Here is a 26,986-nt window from a genome sequence, read left to right on the forward strand (position 1 = left end):
ACTCTTCATACTGTCTACGTTTTGAAACATCCCTGTGACACAAGTTATAGATTCCGATGCTTCACTTCAGGTTTACTGTATCCCTCTGACCTTCTTATTGACGATAAATCGCATAAATTGCATCGGAATGAAATAGAAAAGGCACAATGCTGACTTAAGTACAAGAAGACTGACTCTTCTTACTGACTATGTTTTGAACCATTCCTGTGACACTAGTTATAGATTCCGATGCTTCACTTTAGGTTTACTGTATCCCTCTGACCTTCTTATTGACGATGAAACTTAGAAATTGCATCGGAATTAAATACAAAAGGTACAATGCCGAATCAAATACAAGATGACTGGCTCATCTTACTCACAATGCTTTGAACCTTTCCTGTGAGACCGGTATTAGATTCCGATGCTTCACTTCAGGTTTACTGTATCCCTTGGACCTTCTTATTGACGACGAAACACAAAAATTTCATCGGAATTAAATAGAAAAGGCACAATGCCGACTTAGGTACAAGAAGACTAACTCTTCTTACTGACAATGCTTTGAACATTTCCTGTGAGACCAGTTTTAGATTCCGATGCTTCAATATATGTTTACTGTATATCTTGGCCCTTCCTATTGACGATGAAACACAGAAATTGCGTCGGAATTAAATTCAAAAGGCACCATGATGACTTAAGTACAAGAAGACTGACTCTTCTTACTGACTATAATCTGAACCATTCCTGTGACACTAGTTATAGATTCCGATGCCTCACTACAGGTTTACTGTATCCCTTGGACCTTCGTATTGATGATGAAACACAGAAATTGCATCGGAATTAAATAGAAAAGGCACAATGCCGACTTAACCCTTTGAACGGAACATCGGTCTGAGATACCGCCATAGTTGACATTAACAATGCTAACGGCGCTGCATTGTTCGTGAGGGTGGGGAGAAGCCCAGTAATCTTCAGTCGGGTCCCGAACCGCAGCTGGCCAACAACGTATTGTCGGCGCATGCATTGTTTTCAAGTAAGTAGAATTTTTGTTACGTATTGTCGGTCTGTGAGACCGTGGTCCGAAAAAATGCATTCCCCTCCCGGTCTGACAGACCGGGTGTTCCTAAAAGTGTCAAATTTTTGCCGGTCTCCCAGACCGGTGTTCCTAAAAGTATCACGCATTTGTCGGTCTGTATGACCGATGTTCCACTCTTTGAACTCTTCTGTTTTCTGTGTAGCAACATTTCATCTATTTGATTGAAATTTTTGCCACCACACGATGCTTAATACTTTTGTGTTCATAGAAGAACGAGAAAAAAGTGTAACAACTCGTATTTAACGTTTTAATTTTTCCTCTTTCCGTTTTTCACACACATTCTCCAATTTACCGCGCAAACTTATTACAGCGATAGAATTATCCCCATTAAATTTCGTTAAAACTCATTTTTCCCTTTTTCCTTGCAGGTTTACAATGGAAGGTCCGAAATATGTTTCAAATCGGTCGAAAAGAATTGTAGCCCTTGCACGCTCTCAAAATTACCTTGAAGAATCAGACTCGGAAGTGGATTCAGATGAATCATGCATTCCAGATGAGGACCTTACTATCCAAGATCCTCGCAATGAAACAGATAATGACGATGACTCTCCCAATGATGATGATCGCGATGATGAAACTATTCGAGAAATATTTGAAGTCGAAAATACCGCAGTTCGCGAAGAAACTGGAGAGCAACCACAGTCTGACATAACTTCTGGTGGAAGCAGACTAATCACTCCACAGAAGCCTGCTGATGTTGCTAGCTCATCTACGCGTTCTGATGACACTCTAGATGAGAGTCGTCTTCCAGTTTCTTACTACGGAAGAAACAAGTGTTTCACATGGTCATCAACTCCTGTTCGCTCTAAGACGCGAACAGCAGCATCCAATATAATAAAGGTACGGCTATCAAAGATACAAGGGCCTGCTCTTACCGTGGGGAAAAACCCACTCCCAGGTGAAGTGTGGCGCCTTTTGTTTACTGACGACATGATTGAGACGATTGTAAAGCATACTAATGAAAAGTTGGCCAAAATTCGTTCTGTTATTGAACTAAAAGAAAGTGTAGCTTACAGAGACACTACTGTGCAGGAAGTGAACGCTGTGATTGGAGTCACAGTTCTTTGCAGCATATTCAAATCTGCGAGGGAGCCTATGACCTCGCTGTTTTCCACTTCGGTCTTGGGGAGGCCAATTTTTCGATCAATAATAACAGAAAAGCGATTAGGAATATTGCTTAGGGCATTTAGATTCGATGACTCGAGCACGAGGGAACAGAGGGAAAAATATGACCCAGCTGCTGCCATTACAGACATATTTAATAAGTTTATTTGGAACTGCCAACAAATTTATAGCCCTGGAGCGCATTTGACAGTTGATGAAACTTTGGTGCCTTTCAGAGGGAGGGTTAAATTTCGTATATATATGCCGAATAAACCGGCTAAATATGGCATTAAGGTCATGGGTCTGGCAGATGCACACAATGCATATATTTACGATGCCTACATCTACTCCGGCAAAGGCTGTGATGGAGCCACACTTTCTACAGCAGAAAAGAAAAAGAGCATTCCCACGCAGTCTGTAATCCGCCTATCTAAAGGGCTGTATGGCACAAACAGAAATATTAGTTGCGACAATTGGTTTTGTTCTGTGGAACTTGCCCAGGAGCTACTAGCTCACAATTTGACATTAGTTGGGACACTAAAAAGAAACAGACCCCAGATACCAGCAGAATTTCAAGCAAGAAGCGATCGTGAAATTGGGTCCAGCCTTTATGGCTTTACGAAAGAAATGACTCTGCTTTCTTATGTCCCAAAAAGGAATAAGGCAGTCCTACTTCTTTCGTCAATGCATCATTCCAATTACACTGACGTTTCAAATGATAAACCTGAAATCATATCTTTTTATAACGCCACAAAAAGTGGAATAGACACGCTAGATATGAAGTGCAGTGTTTATTCTACTAATCGCAAAACAAGAAGGTGGCCGTTGGCTATTTTTTACCACATGGTGGCCATGGCTGGATCAAACGCAAGTATACTTTATGGACTTTTTGGAGAGAAGAAAACCGTATCACGTTTTGATTTCCTGAAAAGAGTTTCTCTATATTTGGTCTACGATTTCGTAAAATCCCGACTGGCAATCTCCAATCTGCCTCAAGAGCTACAAAGTATTATTTCATCTTTAGAAGAAGAGGCAGCAAAAGAAAAGCAAATCGTTAGCCAACGGAATAAATTTGTTGTTCGAGTTGATGAGTGTCCGACGGACACACTTGGTAAAAGAAAAACCTGTCGATTTTGTCCATATCAAAAAAAGAGGAAAACTGCCTACAAGTGTATTTCTTGCGAAGAACCAACGTGCTTGGAGTGTTCACGAAAAGTGTGCAAGACTTGTGCAATTAAAAATAAAAGTTAAATTTTTTCTTTGCATTACATTTTAGTATTCATTTTCTTTGTGTTGTAACTATAATAATGTAAAAAAAAAAGTATTTCTAAAGGAGTAATGTGTAAACAACAAAACACTGCAAATTAAAGTTTTTCCTAGTAATAAACTTGAATTTACTGGTATTTTAACAAATATTATGGTTCAAAAACCTATTATTATGTTTAATTACACCTTAAAGAGAGAGAGAAGCAACGTAGAAGTGCGGAAAAGTCATAAAAATAGAGAAAAATACACTTTAAATGTCCTAGCGGTCTAGCAGACCGATGTTCCATCTTACCGCCGAGTAAAAGATGTTCCGGTTAGAGGGTTAAGTACAAGAATACTGACTCTTCCTACTGTCTATGTTTTGAACCATTCCTGTGACACTAGTTATAGATTCCGATGTCTCACATCAGGTTTACTGTATCCCCTGGACCTTCTTATTGACGATGAAACACAGAAATTGCATCGGAATTAGATACAAAAGGCACAATGCCGACTTAAGTACAAGAAGACTGGCTCCTCCTACTGTCTATTTTTTGAACCGCTCCTGTGACACTTGTTATAGATTCCGATGCTTCACTTCAGGTTTACTGTATCCCTCGGACCTTCTTATTGACGATGAAACACAGAAATTGCATCGGAATTAAATACAAAAGGCACAATGCCGACTCAAGTACAAGAAGACTGACTCTTCCTACTGTCTATGTTTTGAACCATTCCTGTGACACTAGTTATACATTCCGATGCTTCACTTCAGGTTTACTGTATCCCTCAGACCTTCTTATTGACGATAAAACAAAGAAATTGCATCGGAATTAAATAGAAAATCACAATGCTGACTTAAGTACAAGAAGACTGACTCTTCTTACTGATTGTGATTTGAACCATTCCTGTGACACTAGTTATAGATTTCGATGCTTCACTTTAGGTTTACTGTATCACTTGGACCTTCTTATTGACGATGAGACACAGAAATTGCATCGGATTAAATAGAAAAGTCACAATGCCGACTTAAGTGCAAGAAGACCGACTCTTCTTACTGTCAAAGTTTTTATCATTCCTGTGACGCTAGTTATAGATTCCGATGCTTCACTTCAGGTTTACTGTATCCCACTGACCTTCTTATTGACGATGAAACTTAGAAATTGCATCGGAATTAAATACAAAAGGAACAATGCCGACTTAAGTACAAGAAGACTGACTCTTCCTACTGTCAATGTTTTGAACCATTCCTGTGACACTAGTTATAGATTCCGATGCTTCACTTTACGTTTACTGTACCACTTGGACCTTCTTATTAACGATAAAACACAGAAATTGTATCGGAATTAAATACAAAAGGAACAATGCCGACTTAAGTACAAGAAGACTGTATCTTTTTACTGTCAATGTTTTTAACCATTCCTGTGACACTAGTTATAGATTCAAATGCTTCACTTCAGGTTTACTGTATCCCTCTGACCTTCTTATTGACGATGAAACTTAGAAATATCATCGGAATGAAATACAAAAGGCACAATGCCAAATCAAATACAAGATGACTGGCTCATCTTACTCACGATGCTTTGAACCTTTCCTGTGAGACCGGTATTAGATTCCGATGCTTCACTTCAGGTTTACTGTATCCCTTGGACCTTCTTATTGACGACGAAACACAGAAATTTCATCGGAATTAAATAGAAAAGGCACAATGCCGACATAAGTACAAGAACACTGACTCTTCTTACTGACTATGCTTGGAACATTTCCTGTGAGACCAGTTTTAGATTCCGATGCTTCACTATATGTTTACTGTATATCTTGGACCTTCCTATTGACGATGAAACACAGAAATTGCATCGGAATTAAATTCAAAAGGCACCATGCCGGCTTAAGTAAAAGAAGACTGACTCTTCTTACTGACTATGCTTTGAACCATTCCTGTGACACTAGTTATAGATTTCGATGCTTCACTTTAGGTTTACTGTATCACTTGGACCTTCTTATTGACGATGAGACACAGAAATTGCATCGGAATTAAATAGAAAAGTCACAATGCCGACATAAGTGCAAGAAAACTGACTCTTCCTACTGTCAAAGTTTTTAACCATTCCTGTGACTCTAGTTATAGATTCCGATGCTTCACTTCGGGTTTACTGTATCCCACTGACCTTCTTATTGACGATGAAACTTAGAAATTGCAGCGGAATTAAATACAAAAGGCACAATGCCGACTTAAGTACAAGAAGACTGACTCTTCTTACTGACTATGTTTTGAACCATTCCTGTGGCACTTGTTATAGATTCCGATGCTTCACTTCAGGTTTACTGTATCCCTTGGACCTCCTTATTGTTGACCAAACACAGAAATTGCATCGGAATTAAATAGAAAAGGCACATTGCTGACTTAAGTACAAGAAGACTGACTCTTCTTACTTACTATGTTTTGAACATTTCCTGTGAGACCAGTTTACGATTCCGATGCTATACTGTATGTTTACTGTATCCCTTGGACCTTCTTATAGACGATGAAACACAGAAATTGCATCGGAATTAAATACAAAAGTCACCATGCCGACTAAAGTACAAGAAGACTGACTCTTCTTACTGACTATGTTTTGAACCATTCCTGTGGCACTTGTTATAGATTCCGATGCTTCAATTCAGGTTTACTGTATCCCTTGGACCTTCGTATTGATGATGAAACACTGAAATTGCATCGGAATTAAATACAAAAGGCACAATGCCGACTTAATTGCAAGAAGACTGACTCTTCCTACTGTCTATGTTTTGAACGATTCCTGTGACACTAGTTATAGATTCCGATGTCTCACTTCAGGTGTACTGTATCCCTTGGACCTTCTTATTGACGATGAAACACAGAAATTGCATCGGTATTAAATACAAAAGGCACAATGCCGACTTAAGTACAAGAAGACTGACTCCTCCTACTGTCTATTTTTTGAACCATTCCTGTGACACTTGTTATAGATTCCGATGCTTCACTTCAGGTTTACTGCATCCCTCTGACCTTCTTATTGACGATGAAACACAGAAATTGCATCGGAATTAAATACAAAAGGCACAATGCTGACTCAAGTACAAGAAGACTGACTCTTCCTACTGTCTATGTTTTGAACCATTCCTGTGACGCTAGTTATACATTCCGATGCTTCACTTCAGGTTTACTGTATCCCTCTGACCTTCTTCTTGATGATGAAACACAGAAATTACATCGGAATTAAATAGAAAAGGCACAATGCCGACTTAAGTACAAGAAGACTGACTCCTCTTACTGTCTATGATTTGAACCATCCCTGTGACACTAGTTATAGATTCCGATGCTTTACTTCAAGTTTACTGTATCCCTCTGACCTTCTTATTGACGATAAAACAAAGAAATTGCATCGGAATTGAATAGAAAAGGCACAATGCTGACTTAAGTACAAGAAGACTGACTCTTCTTACTGGCTATGTTTAGAACCATTCCTGTGACACTAGTTACAGATTCCGATGCTTCACTTCAGGTTTACTGTAGCCCTCTGACTTTCTTATTTACGATGAGACACAGAAATTGCTTAGGAATTAAATACAAAAGGCACAACGCCGACTCAAATACAAGATGACTGGCTCTACTTACTCTCCATGTTTTGAACCTTTCCTGTGAGCCCGGTTTTAGATTCCGATGCTTCACATCAGGTTTACTGTATCCCTTGGACCTTCTTATTGACGACGAAACACAGAAATTGCATCGGAATTAAATAGAAAAGGCACAATGCCGACTTAAGTACAAGAAGACTGACTCTTCTTACTGACTATGCTTTGAACTTTTCCTGTGAGACTAGTTTTAGATTCCGATGCTTCGCTATATGTTTACTGTATCCCTTGGACCTTCTTATTGACGATGAAACACAGAAATTGCTTCTGAATTAAATACAAAAGGCACCATGCCGACTTAAGTACAAGAAGACTGACTCCTCTTACTGACTATGCTTTAAACCATTCCTGTGACACTAATTATAGATTCCGATGCCTCACTTCAGGTTTACAGTTTCCCTTGGACCTTCTTATTGACGATGAAACACAGAAATTGCATCGGAATTAAATACAAAAGGCACACTGCTGACTTAAGTACAAGAAGACTGACTCTTCCTACTGTCGATTTTTGAACCATTCCTGTGACACTTCTTATAGATTCCGATGCTTCACTTCAGGATTAATGTATCCCTTGGACCTTCTTATTGACGATGAAGCACAGAAATTGCATCGGACTTAAATACAAAAGGCACAATGCCGACTGAAGTACAAGAAGACTGACTCTTCTTACTGTCTATGACTTGAACCATTCCATTGACACTAGTTATAGATTCCGATGGTTCACTCCAGGTTTACTGTATCCCTTTGACCTTGTTATTGACGATGAAACACAGAAATTGCATCGGAACTAAATAGAAAAGGCACAATGTCGACATAAGTACAAGAAGACTGACTCTTCTTACTGACTATGTTTTGAAACATTCCTGTGACACTAGCTATAGATTTCGGTGCTTCACTTCAGCTTTACTGTATCCCTCTGACCTTCTTCTTGATGATGAAACACAGAAATTGCATCGGAATTAGATAGAAAAGACACAATGCCGTTTTAAGTACAGGAAGACTGACTTTTCTTACTGTCTATGTTTTGAACCATTCCTGTGGCACTAGTTATAGATTCCGATGCTTCACCTCAGGTTTACTGCATCCCTTGGACTTTCTTATTGACGACGACACACAGTATTTGCATCGGAATGAAATAGAAAGAGCACAATGCCGACTTAAGTACAAGAAGACTGACTCTTCCTACTGTCTCTGTTTTGAACCATTCCTGTGACACTAGCTATAGATTCCGATGCTTCACTTCAGGTTTACTGTAGCCTTCTGACCTTCTTATTGACGACGAAACACAGAAATTGCATTCTTACTGTTTATGTTTTGAACCATTCCGGTGACACTAGTTATACATTCCGATGCTTCACTTCAGGTTTACTGTATCCCTCTGACCTTCTAATTGACGATGAAACACAGAAGTTGCATCGGAATTAAATACAAAAGGCACAGTGCCGACTTGAGTACAAGAAGATTGACTCTTCCTAATCCCTATGTTTTGAACCATTCCTGTGACACTACCTATGCTTCACTTCAGGTTTACTGTATCCCTCTGACCTTCTTATTGATGTTGAAACACAGAAATTGCATCGGAATTAAATACAAAAGGCACAATGCCGACTTAAGTACAAGAAGACTGACTCTTCTTACTGTTTATGTTTTGAACCATTCCGGTGACACTAGTTATACATTCCGATGCTTCACTTCAGGTTTACTGTATCCCTCTGACCTTCTAATTGACGATGAAACACAGAAGTTGCATCGGAATTAAATACAAAAGGCACAGTGCCGACTTGAGTACAAGAAGATTGACTCTTCCTAATCCCTATGTTTTGAACCATTCCTGTGACACTACCTATGCTTCACTTCAGGTTTACTGTATCCCTCTGACCTTCTTATTGATGTTGAAACACAGAAATTGCATCGGAATTAAATACAAAGGGCACAATGCCGACTTAAGTACAAGAAGACTTACTCTTCCTACTGTCTATGTTTTGAACCATTCCTGTGACACTACTTATAGATTACGATGCCTCACTTCAGGTTTACTGTATCCCTTGGACCTTCTTATTGACGACGAAACACAGAATTTGCATCGGAATTAAATAGAAAAGGCACATGCCGACTCAAGTACAAGAAGGCTGACTCTTCCTACTGTCTCTGTTTTGAACCATTCCTGTGAAGCTAGCTATAGATTCCGATGATTCACTTCAGGTTTTCTGTAGCCCTCTGACCTTCTTATTGACGACGAAACACAGAAATTGCATCGGAATTAAATACAAAAGGCACAATGCCGACTTAAGTACAAGAAGAGTGTCTCTTCTTTCTGACTATGTTGTGAACATTTCCTGTGAGTCCAGTTTTAGATTCCGATGCTTCACAATATGTTCATTGTATCCCTTGGACCTTCTTATTGACGATCAAACACAGATATTGCATCGGAATTAAATACAAAAGGTACAATGCCGACTTAGGTACAAGAAGACTGACTCTTCTTAGTATCTATGTTTAGAACCATTCCTGTGACACTAGTTACAGATTCCGATGCTTCACTTCAGGTTTACTGTATCCCTCTGACCTTCTTATTTACGATGAAACACAGATAGTGCACCGGAATTAAATACAAAAGGCACAATGCCGACTTAAGTACAAGAAGACTGGCTCTTCTTACTGTCTATGTTTTGAACCATTCCGGTGGCACTAGTTATAGTTTCCAATGCTTCACTTTAGGTTTACTGTATCACTTGGAACTTCTTATTGACGATGAAACACAGAAATTGCATCGGAATTAAATACAAAAGGCACAATGCCGACTCAAGTACAGGAAATCTGACTTTCCCTACTGACTATGATTTGAACCATTCCTGTGACACTAGTTATACATTCCGATGCTTCACTTCAGGTTTACTGTATCCCTCTGATCTTCTAATTGACGATGAAACACAGAAATTGCATCGAAATTAAATACAAAAGGCACACTGCCGACTTAAGTATAAGAAGATTGACTCTTCCTAATCTCTATGTTTTGAACCATTCCCGTGACACTAGTTATAGATTCCGATGCTTCACTTCAGGTTTACTGTATCCCTCTGACCTTCTTATTGACGATGAAACACAGAAATTGCATCGGAATTAAATACAAAAGGCACAATGCCGACTTACGTACAAGAAGACTGACTCATCCTTCTGTCTATGTTTTGAACCATTCTTGTGACACTAGTTATAGGTTCCGATGCTTCACTTCAGGTTTACTGTATCCCTTGGACCTTCTCATTGACGACGAAACACAGAAACTGCATCGGAGATAAATAGAAAAGGCACAATGCCGACTAAAGAACAAGAAGACTGACTCTTCAAACTGTCTATGTTTTGAGCCATTCCTGTGACACTAGTTATAGATTCCGATGCTTCACTTCAGGTTTACTGCATCCCTTGGACCTTCTTATTGACGACGAAACACAGAAATTGCATCGGAATTACTTAGGAAAGGCACAATGCCGACTTAAGTACAAGAAGACTGACTCTTCTTACTGTCTATGATTTGAACCATTCCTGTGACACTAGTTACAGATTCCGATGCTTCACCTTAGGTTTACTGTATCTCTTGGACCTTCTTATTGACGATGAAACACAGAAATTGTATCCGAATTAAATACAAAAGGCACAATGCCGACTTAAGTACAAGAAGACTGACTCTTCTTACTGTCAATGTTATTAACGATTCGTGTGACACTAGTTATAGATTCCGACGCTTCACTTCAGGTTTACTGTATCCCTCTGACCTTCTTATTGACGATGAAACTTAGAAATTGCATCGGAATTAAATAGAAAAGGCACAATGAGACTTAAGTACAAGAAGACTGACACTTCTTACTGACTATGCTTTGAACTTTTCCTGTGAGACCAGTTTTAGATTCCGATGCTTCGCTATATGATTACTGTATCCCTTGGACCTTCTTATTGACGATGAAACACAGAAATTCCATCGAAATTAAATACAAGAGGCACCATGCGGACTTAAGTACAAGAAGAATGACTCCTCTTACCGACTATGATTTGAACCATTCCTGTGACACTAGTTATAGATTCCTATGCCTCACTTCAGGTTTACTGTATCCCTTGGACCTTCTTATTGATGATGAAACACAGAAATTGCATCGGAATTAAATACAAAAGGCTTAATGCCGACTCAAATACAAGATGACTGGCTCTTCTTACACTCTATGTTTTGATTCTTTCCTGTGAGACCGGTTTTAGATTCCGATGCTTCACTTCATGTTTACTGTATCCCTTGGACCTTCTCATTGACGACGAAACACAGAAACTGCATCGGAGATAAATAGAAAAGGCACAATGCCGACTAAAGAACAAGAAGACTGACTCTTCAAACTGTCTATGTTTTGAGCCATTCCTGTGACACTAGTTGTAGATTCCGATGCTTCACTTCAGGTTTACTGTATCCCTTGGACCTTCTTATTGATGATGAAACACAGAAATTGCATCGGAATTATATACAAAAGGCACAATGCCGACTTAAGTACAAGAAGACTGACTCTTCCGACTGTCTGTGTTTTGAAGCATTCCTGTTACGCTAGTTATAGATTCCGATGCCTCACTTCAGGTTTACTGTATCCCTTGGACTTCTTATTGACGATGAAACACAGAAATTGCATCGGAATTAAATACAAAAGGCACAATGCTGACTTAAGTACAAGAAGACTGACTCTTCCTACTGTCTTTTCTTTGAACCATTCCTGTGACACTTGTTATAGATTCCGATGCTTCACTTCAGGTTTACTGTATCCCTTGGACGTTCTTATTGACGATGAAACACAGAAATTGCATCAGAATTAAATACAAAAGGCACAATGCCGACTTAAGTACAAGAAGACTGACTCTTCTTACTGTCTATGATTTGAACCATTCCATTGACACTAGTTATAGATGCCGATGGTTAACTCCAGGTTTACTGTATCCCTTTGACCTTGTTATTGACGATGAAACACTGAAATTGCATCGGAATTAAACAGAAAAGGCGCAATGTCGACATAAGTACAAGAAGACTGACTCTTCTTACTGACTATGTTTTGAACCATTCCTGTGACACTAGTTATGGATTCCGATGATTCACTTCAGGTTTACTGTATCCCTTGGACCTTCTTATTTACGATGAAACACAGAAATTGCATCGGGATTAAATAGAAAGGGCACAATGCCGACTTAAGTACAAGTAGACTGACTCTTCTCACTGTCAATGATTTGAACCATTCCTGTGACACTAGTTATAGATTTCGATGCTTCACTTCAGGTTTACTGCATCCCTTGGACCTTCTTATTGACGACGAAACACAGAAAATGCACCGGAATTAAATAGGAAAGGCACAATGCCGACTTAAGTACAAGAAGACTGACTCTTCTTTCTGTCTATGCTTTGAACCATTCCTGTGACACTAGTTATAGATTCCGATGCGTCACTTTAGGTTTACTGTATCACTTGGACCTACTTCTTGACGATGAAACACAGAAATTGCATCGGAATTTAATACAAAAGGCACAATGCCGACTTAAGTACAAGAAGACTGACTCATCTTACTGTCAATGTTTTTAACCATTCCTGTGACATTAGTTATAGATTCCTGTGCTTCACTTCTGGCTTACTGTATCCCTCTGACCTTCTTATTGACGATGAAACTTAGAAATTGCATCGGAATTAAATACAAAAGGCACAATGCCGACTCAAATACAAGATGACTGGCTCTTCTTACACTCTATGTTTTGATTCTTTCCTGTGAGACCGGTTTTAGATTCCGATGCTTCACTTCATGTTTACTGTATCCCTCTGACCTTCTTATTGACGATGAAACTTAGAAATTGCGTCGGAATTAAATACAAAAGGCACAATGCCGACTTAAATACAAGATGACTGACTCTTCTTACACTCTATGTTTTGATCCTTTCCTGTGAGACCGGTTTTAGATTCCGATGCTTCACTTCATGTTTACTGCATGCCTCTGATCTTCTTATTGACGATAAAACACAGAAATTGCATCAGAATTAAATACAAAAGGCACAATGCCGACTCAAGTACAAGAAGACTGACTCTTCTTACTGTCAATGTTATTAACCATTCGTGTGACACTAGTTATAGATTCCGAAGCGTCACTTCAGGTTTACTGTATCCCTCTGACCTTCTAATTGACGATGAAACTTAGAAATTGCATCGGAATTAAATAGAAAAGGCACAATGCCGACTTTAGTACAAGAAGACTGACTCTTCTTACTGACTATGCTTTGAACATTTCCTGTGAGACCAGTTTTAGATTCCGATGCCTCGCTATATGTTTACTGTATCCCTTGGACCTTCTTATTGACGATGAAACACAGAAATTGCATCGGAATTAAATACAAAAGGCACCATGCCGACCTAAGTACAAGAAGACTGACTCCTCTTACTGACTATGTTTTGAACCATTCCTGTGACACTAGTTATAGATTCCGATGCCTCACTTCAGGTTTACTGTATCCCTTGGACCTTCTTATTGATGATGAAACAAAGAAATTGCATCGGAAGTAAATACAAAAGGCACAATGCCAACTTAAGTACAAGAAGACTGACTCTTTCTACTGTCTATGTTTTGAAGCATTCCTGTGACGCTAGTTATAGATTCCGATGCCTCACTTCAGGTTAACTGTATCCCTTGGACCTTCTTATTGACGATGAAACTCAGAAATCGCATCGGAATGAAATACAAAAGCCACAATGCTGACTTAAGTACAAGAAGACTGACTCTTCCTACTGTCTATTCTTTGAACCACTCCTATGGCACTTGTTATAGATTCCGATGCTTCACTTCAGGTTTACTGAACCCCTTGGACCTTCTTATTGACGATGAAACACAGAAATTGCATCAGAATTAAATACAAAAGGCACATTGCCGAAATAAGTACAAGAGGACTGACTCTTCTTACTGTCTATGATTTGAACCATTCCATTGACACTAGTTACAGATTCCGATGGTTCACTCCAGGTTTACTGTATCCCTTTGACCTTCTTATTGACGATGAAACTTAGAAATTGCATTGGAATTAGACACAAAAGGCAGAATGCCGACTCAAATACAAGATGACTGTCTCTTCTTACACTCTATGTTTTGATCCTTTCCTGTGAGACCGGTTTTAGATTCCGATGCTTCACTTCATGTTTACAGTATCCCTCTGACCTTCTTATTGACGATGAAACTTAGAAATTGCATCGGAATTAAATACAAAACGCACAATGCCGACTTAAGTACAAGAATACTGACTCTTCTTACTGTCTATGTTTTCAACCATTCCTGTGACACTAGTTATAGATTCCGATGCTTCACTTCAGGTGTACCGTATCCCTCTGACCTTCTTATTGACGATGAAACACAGAAATTGCATCGTAATTAAATAGAAAAGGCACAATGCCGACTTATGTACAAGGAGACTGACGCTTCCCACTGTCTATGTTTGAACCATTCCTGTGACACTAGTTATAGATTCCGATTCTTCACTTCAGGTTTACTGTATCCCTTGGACCTTCTTATTGTCGACGAAACACAGAATTTGCATCGGAATTAAATAGAAAAGGCACAATGCCGATTCAAGTACAAGAACACTGACTCTTCCTACTGTCTATGTTTTGAATCATTCCTGTAACACTAGTTATACATTCCGATGTTTCAATTCAGGTTTACTGTATCCCTCTGACCTTCTTATTGGCGATGAAACACAGAAATTGCATCGGAATTAAATACAAAACGCAAAATGCCGACTTAAGTACAAGAAGACTGACTCTTCTTACTGTCAATGTTTTCAACCATTCCTGTGACACTAGTTATAGATTCCGATGCTTCACCTCAGGTTTACTGTATCCCTCTGACTTTCTTATTCACGATGAAACAGAGAAATTGCATCGGATTTAAATACAAAAGGCACAATGCCGACTTAAGTACAAGAGGACTGACTCTTCCTACTGTCTATGTTTTGAACCATTCTGTGACACTAGTCATAGATTCCAAAGCTTCACTTCAGTTTTACTGTATCAGTTGGACCTTCTTATTGACGATGGAAAACAGAAATTCCATCGGAAATTAATACAAAATGCACAATACCGACTCAAGTACAAGAAGAATGACTCTTAGTAACTGTCTATGTTTTGAACCATCCTGTGACACTAGTTATACATTCCGATGCTTCACTTCAGGTTTACTGTATCCCTCTGACCTTCTTATTGACGATGAAACACAGAAATGGCATCGGAAATAAATACAAAAGGCACAATCCCGACAAAAGTACAAGAAGACTGACTCTTCCTACTGTCTATGTTTTGAACCATTCCTGTGTCAATAGTTATACATTCTGATGCTTCACGTAAGGTTTACTGTATCCCTCTGACGATCTTATTGACGATGAAACAAAGAAATTGCATCGGAATTAAATACAAAGGGCACAGTGGAGACTTAAGTATAAGAAGACTGACTCTTTCTAACCTCTATGATTTGAACCATTCCTGTGACACTAGTTATAGATTCCGATGCTTCACTTCAGGTTTACTGTATCCCTCTGACCTTATTGACGATGAAACACAGAAATTGCATCGGAATTAAGTACAAAAGGCACAATGCCGACTAACGTACAAGAAGACTGACTCATCTTACTGTCTATTTTTTGAACCATTCCTGTGACACTAGTTATAGATTCCGATGCTTCACTTTAGGTTTAGTGTATCCCTCTGGCCTTTCTTATTGTCGATGAAACACAGAAATTGCATCGGAATTAAATACAAAAGGCACAATGCCGACTTAAGTACATGAGGACTGACTCTTCTTACTGTCTATGTTATGAACCATTCCTGTGACACTAGTTATAGATTCTGATGATTCACTTCAGGTTTACTGCATCCCTTGGACCTTCTTATTGACGACGAAACACAGAAATTGCATCGGAATAAAGTAGGAAAGGCACAATGCCGACTTAAGTACAGGAAGACTGACCCTTCCCATTGTCTATGCTTTGAACGATTCCTGTGACACTAGTTATAGATTCCGATGCTTCACTTCAGGTTTTCTGTATCCCTCTGGCCCTCTTATTGACGATGAAACACAGAAATTGCATCGGAATTAAATAGAAAAGGCACAATGCCGACTCAAGTACAAGAAGACTGACTCTTCTTACTGTCTATGTTTTGAACCATTACTGTGACACTAGTTATAGATTCCGATGCTTCACTTCAGGTTTATTGTATCCCTTGGATCTTCTTATTGACGACGAAACACAGAATTTGCATCGGAATTAAATGGAAAAGGCACAATGCCGACTTTAGTACAAGTAGACTGACTCTTCTTACTGTCTATGATTAAAACCATTCCTGTGACACTAGTTACAGATTCCGATGCTTCACTTCAGGTTTACTGTATCCCTCTGACATTCTTATTCACGATGAAACACAGAAATTGCACCGGAATTAAATAGAAAAGGCACAATGCCGACTTAAGTACAAGAAGACTGACTCTTCTTACTGTCTAAGTTTTGAACCATTCCGGTGACACTAGTTATAGTTTCCGATGCTTCACTTCAGATTTACTGTATCACTTGGACCTTCTTATTGACGATGAAAAACAGAAATTCCATCGGAATTAAATACAAAATGCACAATACCGACTCAAGTACAAGAAGACTGACTCTTCCTACTGTCTATGTTTTGAACCATCCTGTGACACTAGTTATACATTCCGATGCTTCACTTCAGGTTTACTGTATCCCTCTGACCTTCGTATTGACGATGAAACACAGAAATTGCATCTGAATTAAATACAAAAGGCACAATGCCGACTTACGTACAAGAAGACTGTCTCTTCTTTCTGACTATGTTGTGAACATTTCCTGTGAGACCAGTTTTAGATTCCGATGCTTCACTATATGTTTATTGTATCCCTTGGACCTTCATACTGACGATGAATCACAGAAATTGCATTTGAATTAAATACAAAAGGCACAATGCCGACTTAAGTACAAGAAGACTGTCTCTTCTTTCTGACTATGTTGTGAACATTTCCTGTGAAACCAGTTATACATTCCGATGCTTCACTATATGTCTATTGTATCCCTTGGACCTTCTTATTGACGATGAAACACAGAAATTGCATCGGAATTAAATACAAAGGGCACAACGCCGACTTTAGTACAAGTAGACTGACTCTTCTTACTGTCTATGATTAAAACCATTCCTGTGACACTAGTTACAGATTCTGATGCTTCACGTCAGGTTTACTGTATCCCTCTGACATTCTTATTCACGATGAAACACAGAAATTGCACCGGAATTAAATAGAAAAGGCACAAAGCCGACTTAAGTACAAGAAGACTGACTCTTCTTACTGCCTATGTTTTGAACCATTCCGGTGACACTAGTTATAGTTTCCGATGCTTCACTTCAGATTTACTGTATCACTTGGACCTTCTTATTGACGATGAAAAACAGAAATTCCATCGGAATTAAATACAAAATGCACAATACCGACTCAAGTACAAGAAGACTGACTCTTCCTACTGTCTATGTTTTGAACCATCCTGTGACACTAGTTATACATTCCGATGCTTCACTTCAGGTTTACTGTATCCCTCTGACCTTCTTATTGACGATGAAACACAGAAATTGCATCTGAATTAAATACAAAAGGCACAATGCCGACTTAAGTACAAGAAGACTGCCTCTTCTTTCTGACTATGTTGTGAACATTTCCTGTGAGACCAGTTTTAGATTCCGATGCTTCACTATATGTTTATTGTATCCCTTGGACCTTCTTACTGACGATGAATCACAGAAATTGCATCGCAATTAAATACAAAAGCACAATGCCGACTTAAGTACAAAAAGGCGGACTCTACTTACTGTCTATGTTTAGAACCATTCCTGTGACACTAGTTATAGATTCCGATGCTTCACTTCAGGTTTACTGTATCCCTCTGACCCCTCTTATATACGATGAAACACAGAAATTGCATCGGAATTAATTACAAAAGGCACAATGCCGACTTAAGTACATGAAGACTGACACTTCTTACCGTCTATGTTTTGAACCATTCCGGTGACACTAGTTATAGTTTCCGATGCTTCACTTCAGGTTTACTGTATCACTTGGACCTTCTTATTGACGATAAAACACAGAAATTGCATCGGAATCCAATACAAAAGGCACAATGCCGACTTAAGTACAAGAATACTGACTCTTCCTACTGTCTGTGGTTTGAACCATTCCTGTGACACTAGTTATAGATTCCGATGCTTCACTTCAGGTTTACTGCATCCCTCTGACCTTCTTATTGACGATGACACTCAGAAATTGTATCGGAATTAAATACAAATGGCACAATGCCGACACAAGTAGAAGAAGACGGACTCTTCCTACTGTCTGTGTTTGAAACATTCCTGTGACACTAGTTATACATTCCCATGCTTCACTTCAGGTTTACAGTATCGCTCTGGCCTTCTTCGTGATAATGAAACACAGAAATTTCATCGGAATTAAATAGAAAAGGCACTATGCTGACTTAAGTACAAGAAGAATGACTCTTCCTACTGTCTATGTTTTGAACCATTCCTGTGACACTAGTTATAGATTCCGATGCTTCACTTCAGGTTTACTGTATCCCTCTGACCTTCTTATTGGTGATGAAACACAGAAATGGCATCGGAATTAAATACAAAAGGCGCAGTGCCGATTTAAGTATAGGAAGACTGACTCTTTCTAATCTCTATGATATGAACCATTCCTGTGACACTAGTTATAGATTCCGATGCTTCACTTCAGGTTTACTGTATCCCTCTGACCTTATTGACGATGAAGCACAGAAATTGCATCGGAATTAAATACAAAAGGCGCAGTGATGATTTAAGTATAGGAAGACTGACTCTTTCTAATCTCTATGATATGAACCATTCCTGTGACACTAGTTATAGATTCCGATGCTTCACTTCAGGTTTACTGTATCCCTCTGACCTTATTGACGATGAAACACAGAAATTGCATCGGAATGAAATACAAAAGGCACAATGCCGACTTACGTACAAGACGACTGACTCATCTTACTGTCTATTTTTTGAACCATTCCTATGACACTAGTTATAGATTCCGATGCTTCACATCCATTTTACTGCATCCCTTTGACCTTCTTATTGACGACGAAACACAGAAATTGCATCGGAAAAAAATAGGAAAGGCACAATGCCGACTTAAGTACAAGAAGACTGACCCTTCCTATTGTCTATGTTTTGAACGATTCCTGTGACACTAGTTATAGATTCCGATGCCTCACTTCAGGTTTACTGTATCCCTCGGACCCTCTTATTGACGATGAAACACAGAAATTGCATCGAAATCAAATAGAAAAAGCTTAATGCAGACTTAAGTACAAGAAGACTGACTCTTCTGACTGTCTATCTTTTGAACCATTACTGTGACACTAGTTATAGATTCCGATGCTTCACTTCAGGTTTATTGTATCCCTTGGATCTTCGTATTGACGACGATACACAGAATTTGCATCGGAATTAAATAGAAAAGGCACAATGCCGACTTAAGTACAAAAAGACTGACTCTTCCTACTGTCTCTGTTTTGAACCATTCCTGTGACACTAGATATAGATTCCGATGCTTCACTTCAGGTTTACTGTATCCCTCTGACCTTCTTATTGACGATGAAACACAGAAATTGCATCGGAATTAAATACAAAAGGCACAATGCCCACTTAAATACAAGAAGACTGTCTCTTCTTTCTGACTATGTTGTGAACATTTCCTGTGAGACCAGTTTTAGATTCCGATGCTTCACTATGTGTTTACTGTACCCCTTGGACCTTCTTATTGACGATGAAACACAGAAATTGCATCGAAATTAAATACAGCAGGCATAATGCCGACGTAAGTACAAGAAGACTGACTCTTCTTACTGTCTATGTTTTAAACCACTCCTGTGACACTAGTTATAGATTCCGATGTTTCACTTCTGGTTTACAGTATCCCTTGGACCTTCTTATTGACGATGAAACACAGAAATTGCATCGGATTTAAATACAAAAGGCACAAGGCCGACTTAAGTACAGGAAGACTGACTCTTCTTACGGTCTGTGCTTTGAGCCATTCCTGTGACACTAGTTATAGATTCCGATGCTTCACTTCAGGTTTACTGTATCCCTTGGACCTTGTTATTGACGATGAAACACAGAAATTGCATCGGAATTAAATACAACGGGCACAATGCCGACTTAAGTACAAGAAGACTGACTCTTCCAACTGTCTATGTTTTGAACCATTCCTGTGACACTAGTTATAGATTCCGATGCATCACTTCAGGTTTACTGTATCCCTTGGACCTTCTTATTGATGATGAAACACAGAAATTGCATCGGAATTAAATACAAAATGCACAATGCCGACATAAGTACAAGAAGACTAACTCTATCGTGTTTATGTTTTCAACCATTCCTGTGACACTAGATATTGATTCCGATGCTCCACTTCAGGTTTACTGTATCCCTTGGACCTTCTTATTGACGACGAAACACAGAAATTGCATCGGAATTAAATAGAAAAGGCACAATGCCGACTTAAGATCAGGAGGACTGACTCTTCCTACTCTCTATGTTTTAATCATTCCTGTGACACTAGTTATAGATTCCGATGCTTCACTTCACGTTTACTGTATCCCTCTGACCTTCTTATTGACGATGAAACACAGAAAATGCATCGGAATTAAATACAAAAGGCACAATGCCGACTCAAATACAAGATGACTGGCTCTTCTTACTCTCTACGCTTTGAAACTTTCCTGTGAGACCGGTTTTAGATTCCTATGCTTCTCTTCAGGTTTACTGTATCCCTTGGACCTTCTTATTGTCGACGAAACACAGAAATTGCATCGGAATTAAATAGAAAGGGTACAATGCTGACTCAAGTACTAGAAGACTGACTCTTCCAACTGTCTCTGTTTTGAACCATTCCTGTGACACTAGTTATAGATTCCAATGCTTCACTTCAGGTTTACTGTATCCCTCTGACATCTTTATTGACGATGAAACACAGAAATTGCATCGGATTTAAATACTAAAGGCACAATGCCGACTTAACTACAAGAAGCTTCACTCTTCATACTGTCTATGTTTTGAACCATTCCTGTGACACTAGTTATAGATTCCGATGCTTCACTTCACGTTTACTGTATCCCTCTGACCTTATAGACGATGAAACACAGAAATTGCATCGGAATTAAATACAAAAGGCAAAATGCCGACTTAAGTACAAGAAGACTGACTCTTCTTACTGTCTATGTTTTGAACCTATTCAGTGACACCAGTTTTAGATTCCGATGATTCACATTATGTTTACTGTATCCCTCTGACCTTCTTATTGACGTTGAAACACAGAAATGGCATCGGAAATAATTACAAATGGCACGTTGCCGTCTCAAGTACAAGAAGACTGACTCTTCCTACTGTCTATGTTTTGAACCATTCCTGTGACACTAGTTATACATTCCGATGCTTCACTTAAGGTTTACTGTATCCCTCTGACCTTCTTATTGACGATGAAACACAGAAATTGCATCGGAATTAAACACAAAAGGCGCAGTACCGATTTAAGTATAGGAAGACTGACTCTTTCTAATCTCTATGATATGAACCATTCCTGTTACACTAGTTATAGATTCCGATGCTTCACTTCAGGTTTACTGTATCCCTCTGACCTTATTGACGACGAAACACAGAAATTGCATCGGAAAAAAATAGGAAAGGCACAATGCCGACTTAAGTACAAGAAGACTGACCCTTCCTATTGTCTATGCTTTGAACGATTCCTGTGACACTAGTTATAGATTCCGATGCCTCACTTCAGATTTACTGTATCCCCCGGACCCTCTTATTGACGATGAAACACAGAAATTGCATCGAAATCAAATAGAAAAAGCACAATGCAGACCTAAGTACAAGAAGACTGACTCTACTTACTGTCTATGGTTAGAACCGTTCCTGTGACACTAGTCATAGATTCCGATGGTTCACTTCAGGTTTACTGTATCCCTCTCACCTTCTTATTTACGATGAAACACAGAAATTGCATCGGAATTAGATACAAAAGGCACAATGCCGACTTAAGTACAAGAAGACTAACTCTTCTTACTGTCTATCTTTTGAACCATTCCGGTGACACAAGTTATAGTTTCAGATGCTTCACTTCAGGTTTACTGTATCACTTGGACCTTCTTATTGACGATGAAACACAGAAATTGCATCGGAACTAAATACAAAAGGCACAATGCCGACTTAAGTACAAGAAGACTGACTCTTCTTACTGTCTATGTTTTGAACAATTCCTGTGATACTAGTTATAGATTCCGATGCTTCACTTCAGGTTTACTGTATCCCTTGGACCTTCTTATCGACGATGAAACACAGAAATTGCATCGGAATTAAATACAAGAGGCACAATGTTGACATAAGTACAAGAAGACTGACACTTCTTACTGTCTATCTTTTGAACCATTCCTGTGACACTAGTTATAGATTCCGATGCTTCATTTTAGGTTTACTGTGTCCTTTTGACCTTCTTATTGACGACGAAACACAGAAATTGCATCGGAATTAAATAGAAAAGGCACAATGCCGACTTAAGTACAAGAAGACTGACTTTTCCTACTGTCTATGTTTTGAACCATTCCTGTGACACTAGTTATAGATTCCGTTGCTTCACTTCAGGTTTACTGTATCCCTCTGACCTTCTTATTGATGATGAAACACAGAAATTGCATCGGAATTAAATACAAAATACACAATGGCCGACTTAAGTACAAGAAGACTGACTCTTCTTACTGACTATGTTGTGAACATTTCCTGTGAGACCAGTTTTAGATTCCGATGCTTCACATTATGTTTACTGTATCCCTTGGACCTTCTTATTGACGATGAAACACATACATTGCATCGGAATGAAATAGAAAAGCCACAATGCCGACTTAAGTACAAGTACACAGACCCTTCCTACTGTCTATGTTTTAACCATTCCTGTGACACTAGTTATAGATTCCGATGCTTCACTTCAGGTTTACTGATTCCCTCTGACCTTCTTATTGACGATGAAACACAGAAACTGCAACGGAATTTAATACAAAAGGCAATTTGCCGACTCAAATACAAGATGACTGGCTCTTCTTACTCTCTATGTTTTGCCCTTTCCTGAGAGACCGGTTTTAGATTCCGGTGCTTCACTTCTGGTTCACTGTATCCCTTGGACCTTCTTATTGACAACGAAACACAGAAATTGCATCAAAATTACATAGAAAAGGCACAATACCGACTTAAGTAAAAGAAGACTGACTCCTCTTACTTACAATGATTTGAACATTTCCTGTGAGACCAGTTTTAGATTCCGATGCTTCACTATGTGTTTACTGTACCCCTTGGACCTTCTTATTGACGATGAAACACAGAAATTGCATCGAAATTAAGTACAACAGGCACAATGCCGACATAAGTACAAGAAGACTGACTCTTCTTACTGTCTATGTTTTAAACCACTCCTGTGACACTAGTTATAGATTCCGATGTTTCACTTCTGGTTTACTGTATCCCTTGGACCTTCTTATTGACGATGAAACGCAGAAATTGCATCGGATTTAAATACAAAAGGCACAAGGCCGACTTAAGTACAAGAAGACTGACTCTTCTTACGGTCTGTGCTTTGAGCCATTCCTGTGACACTAGTTATAGATTCCGATGCTTCACTTCAGGTTTACTGTATCCCTTGGACCTTGTTATTGACGATGAAACACAGAAATTGCATCGGAATTAAATACAACGGGCACAATGCCGACTTAAGTACAAGAAGACTGACTCTTCCAACTGTCTATGTTTTGAACCATTCCTGTGACGCTAGTTATAGATTCCGATGCATCACTTCAGGTTTTCTGTATCCCTTGGACCTTCTTATTGACGATGAAACACAGAAATTGCATCGGAATTAAATACAAAATGCACAATGCCGACTTAAGTGCAAGAAGACTGACTCTTCTTGCTCCGTATGTATTGAAACATTCCTCTGAAACTAGTTATAGATTCCGATGCTTCACTTCAGGTTTACTGTATCCCTCTGACCTTCTTATTGACTACGAAACACAGAAATTGCATCGGAATTAAATAGAAAAGGCACATTGCCGACTTAAGTACAAGAAGACTGACTCTTTCTACTGTCTATGTTTTGTACCATTCCTGTGACACTAGTTATAGATTCCGATGCTACACTTCACGTTTACTGTATCCCTTTGACCTTCTTATTGACGATGGATCACAGAAATTGCATGGGAATTAAATGTAATAGACACTATGCCGACTTAAGTACAAGAAGACTGACTCTTCCTACTCTCTATGTTTTAAACATTCCTGTGACACTAGTTATGGATTCCGATGCTTCACTTTAGGTTTACTGTATACCTTGGACCTTCATATTGACGACGAAACACAGAAATTGCATCTGAATTAAATACAAAGTGCACAATGCCGACATAAGTACAAGAAGACTAACTCTTCCGTGTTTATGTTTTCAACCATTCCTGTGACACTATATATTGATCCCGATGCTCCACTTCAGGTTTACTGTATCCCTTGGACCTTCTTATTGACGACGAAACACAGAAATTGCATCGGAATTAAATAGAAAAGGCACAATGCCGACTAAAGTACTAGAGGACTGACTCTTCCTACTCTCTATGTTTTAATCATTCCTGTGACACTAGTTATAGATTCCGATGCTTCACTTCACGTTTACTGTATCCCTCTGACCTTCTTATTGACGATGAAACACAGAAATTGCATCGGAAGTAAATACAAAAGGCACAATGCCGACTCAAATACAAGATGACTGGCTCTTCTTACACTCTACGTTTTGAAACTTTCCTGTGAGACCTGTTTTAGATTCCTATGCTTCACTTCAGGTTTACTGTATCCCTTGGACCTTCTTATTGACGACGAAACACAGAAATTGCATCGGAATTAAATAGAAAAGGCACAATGCTGACTCAAGTACAAGAAGACTGACTCTTCCAACTGTCTCTGTTTTGAACCATTCCTGTGACACTAGTTATAGATTCCGATGCTTCACTTCAGGTTTACTGTATCCCTCTGACCTTCTTATTGACGATGAAACACAGAAATTGCATCGGAATTAAATACAAAAGGCAAAATGCCGACTTAAGTACAAGAAGACTGACTCTTCTTACTGTCTATGTTTTGAACCTATTCTGTGACACTAGTTATAGATTCCGATGCTTCACTTCAGGTTTACTGTATCCCTCTGCCACTCTTATTGACTATGAAACACAGAAATTACATCGGAATTAAATACAAAAATCACAATGCCGATTTAAGTACAAGAAGACTGACTCTTCTTACTGTCTATGTTTTGAACCATTCTGTGACACTAGTCATAGATTCCAAAGCTTCACTTCAGTTTTACTGTATCAGTTTAACCTTCTTATTGACGATGAAAAACAGAAATTGCATCGGAATTAAATACAAAAGGCACAATGCCGACTCAAGTACAAGAAGACTGACTCTTCCTACTGTCTATGTTTTGAACCATCCTGTGACTCTAGTTATACATTCCGATGCTTCACTTCAGGTTTACTGTATCCCTCTGACCTTCTTATTGACGATGAAACACAGAAATTGCATCGGAATTGAATACAAAAGGCACAATGCCGACTCAAATACAAGATGACTGGCCATTCTTACTCTCTATGCTTTGAATTTTTCCTGTGAGACGGGTTTTAGATTCCGATGCTTCACTTCAGGTTTACTGTATCCCTTGGACCATCCTATTGACGACGAAACACAGAAATTGCATCGGAATTAAATAGAAAAGGCAAAATGCAGACATAAGTACAAGAAGACTGACTCTTCTTACTGACTATGATTTGAACATTTCCTGTGAGACCAGTTTTGGATTCCGATGCTTCACTATATGTTTACTGTATCCCTTGGACCTTCTTATTGACGATGAAAAACAGAAATTGCATCGGATTTAAATACAAATGGCACAATGCCGACTCAAATACATGATGACTGACTCTCCCTACTCTCTATGTTTTAACCATTCCTGTGACACTAGTTATAGATTCCGATGCTTCACTTCACGTTTACTGTATCCCTCTGACCTTATTATTGACGATGAAATACAGAAATTGCATCGGAATTAAATACAAAAAGCACAATGCCGACTCAAATACAAGATGACTGGCTCTTTTTACTCTCTATGTTTTCAAACTTTCCTGTGGGACCGGTTTTAGATTCCGATGCTTCACTTCAGGTTTACTGTATACCTTGGACCTTCTTATTGACGACGAAACATAGAAATTGCATCGGAATTAAAGAGAAAAGGCACAATGCTGACTTAAGTACAAGAAGACTGACTCTTCCAACTGTCTTTGTTTTGAACCATTCCTGTGACACTAGTTACAGATTCCAAAGCTTCACTTCAGGTTTACTGTATCCTTTGGACCTTCTTATTGACGATGAAACAAATAATTTGCATCGGAATTAAATACAAAAGGCACAATGTCGACTTAGGTACAAGAAGACTGACTCTTCTTACTGCCTATGTTTTAAACAATTCCTGTGACACATAGTTGTAGATTCCGATGCTTCACTTCAGGTTTACTGTATCCCTTGGACCTTCTTATCGACGATGAAACACAGAAATTGCATCGGAATTAAATACAAAAGGCACAATGCCGACTCATGTACAAGAAGACTGACTCGTCTTACTGTCTATGTTTTGAACCTTTCCTGTGACACTAGATATAGATTCCGATGCTTCACTTCAGGTTTACTGTATCCCTAGGACCATC

General features: G+C 38.9%; 1 protein-coding gene across 1 annotated transcript; it reads left to right on the forward strand.

Moving 5' to 3' along the window:
* The first annotated feature begins 1,063 nt into the window (after positions 1 to 1,063).
* Positions 1,064 to 3,713, forward strand: LOC126460133 (piggyBac transposable element-derived protein 4-like). Its single transcript, XM_050095901.1, has 3 exons — positions 1,064 to 1,164; positions 1,441 to 3,422; positions 3,547 to 3,713. The coding sequence occupies exons 1-3, from the start codon at positions 1,064 to 1,066 to the stop codon at positions 3,711 to 3,713; spliced, it is 2,250 nt and encodes a 749-aa protein (XP_049951858.1).
* The last annotated feature ends 23,273 nt before the right edge of the window (positions 3,714 to 26,986 follow it).

This window comes from Schistocerca serialis, chromosome 1 (assembly GCF_023864345.2).
Source record: "Schistocerca serialis cubense isolate TAMUIC-IGC-003099 chromosome 1, iqSchSeri2.2, whole genome shotgun sequence".
Taxonomy (NCBI): domain Eukaryota; kingdom Metazoa; phylum Arthropoda; class Insecta; order Orthoptera; family Acrididae; genus Schistocerca; species Schistocerca serialis.

What these genes read in the sequence shown, in the direction of transcription:
- LOC126460133 (XM_050095901.1), top strand. Translation starts at nt 1,064, where the DNA reads ATGCATTCCCCTCCCGGTCTGACAGACCGGGTGTTCCTAAAAGTGTCA. An exon ending in AAAGTATCACGCATTTGTCG is followed by an intron (nt 1,165 to 1,440) that starts GTCTGTATGACC and finishes TTTTCCTTGCAG; the next exon opens with GTTTACAATGGAAGGTCCGA. An exon ending in TTGTGCAATTAAAAATAAAA is followed by an intron (nt 3,423 to 3,546) that starts GTTAAATTTTTT and finishes TGCAAATTAAAG; the next exon opens with TTTTTCCTAGTAATAAACTT.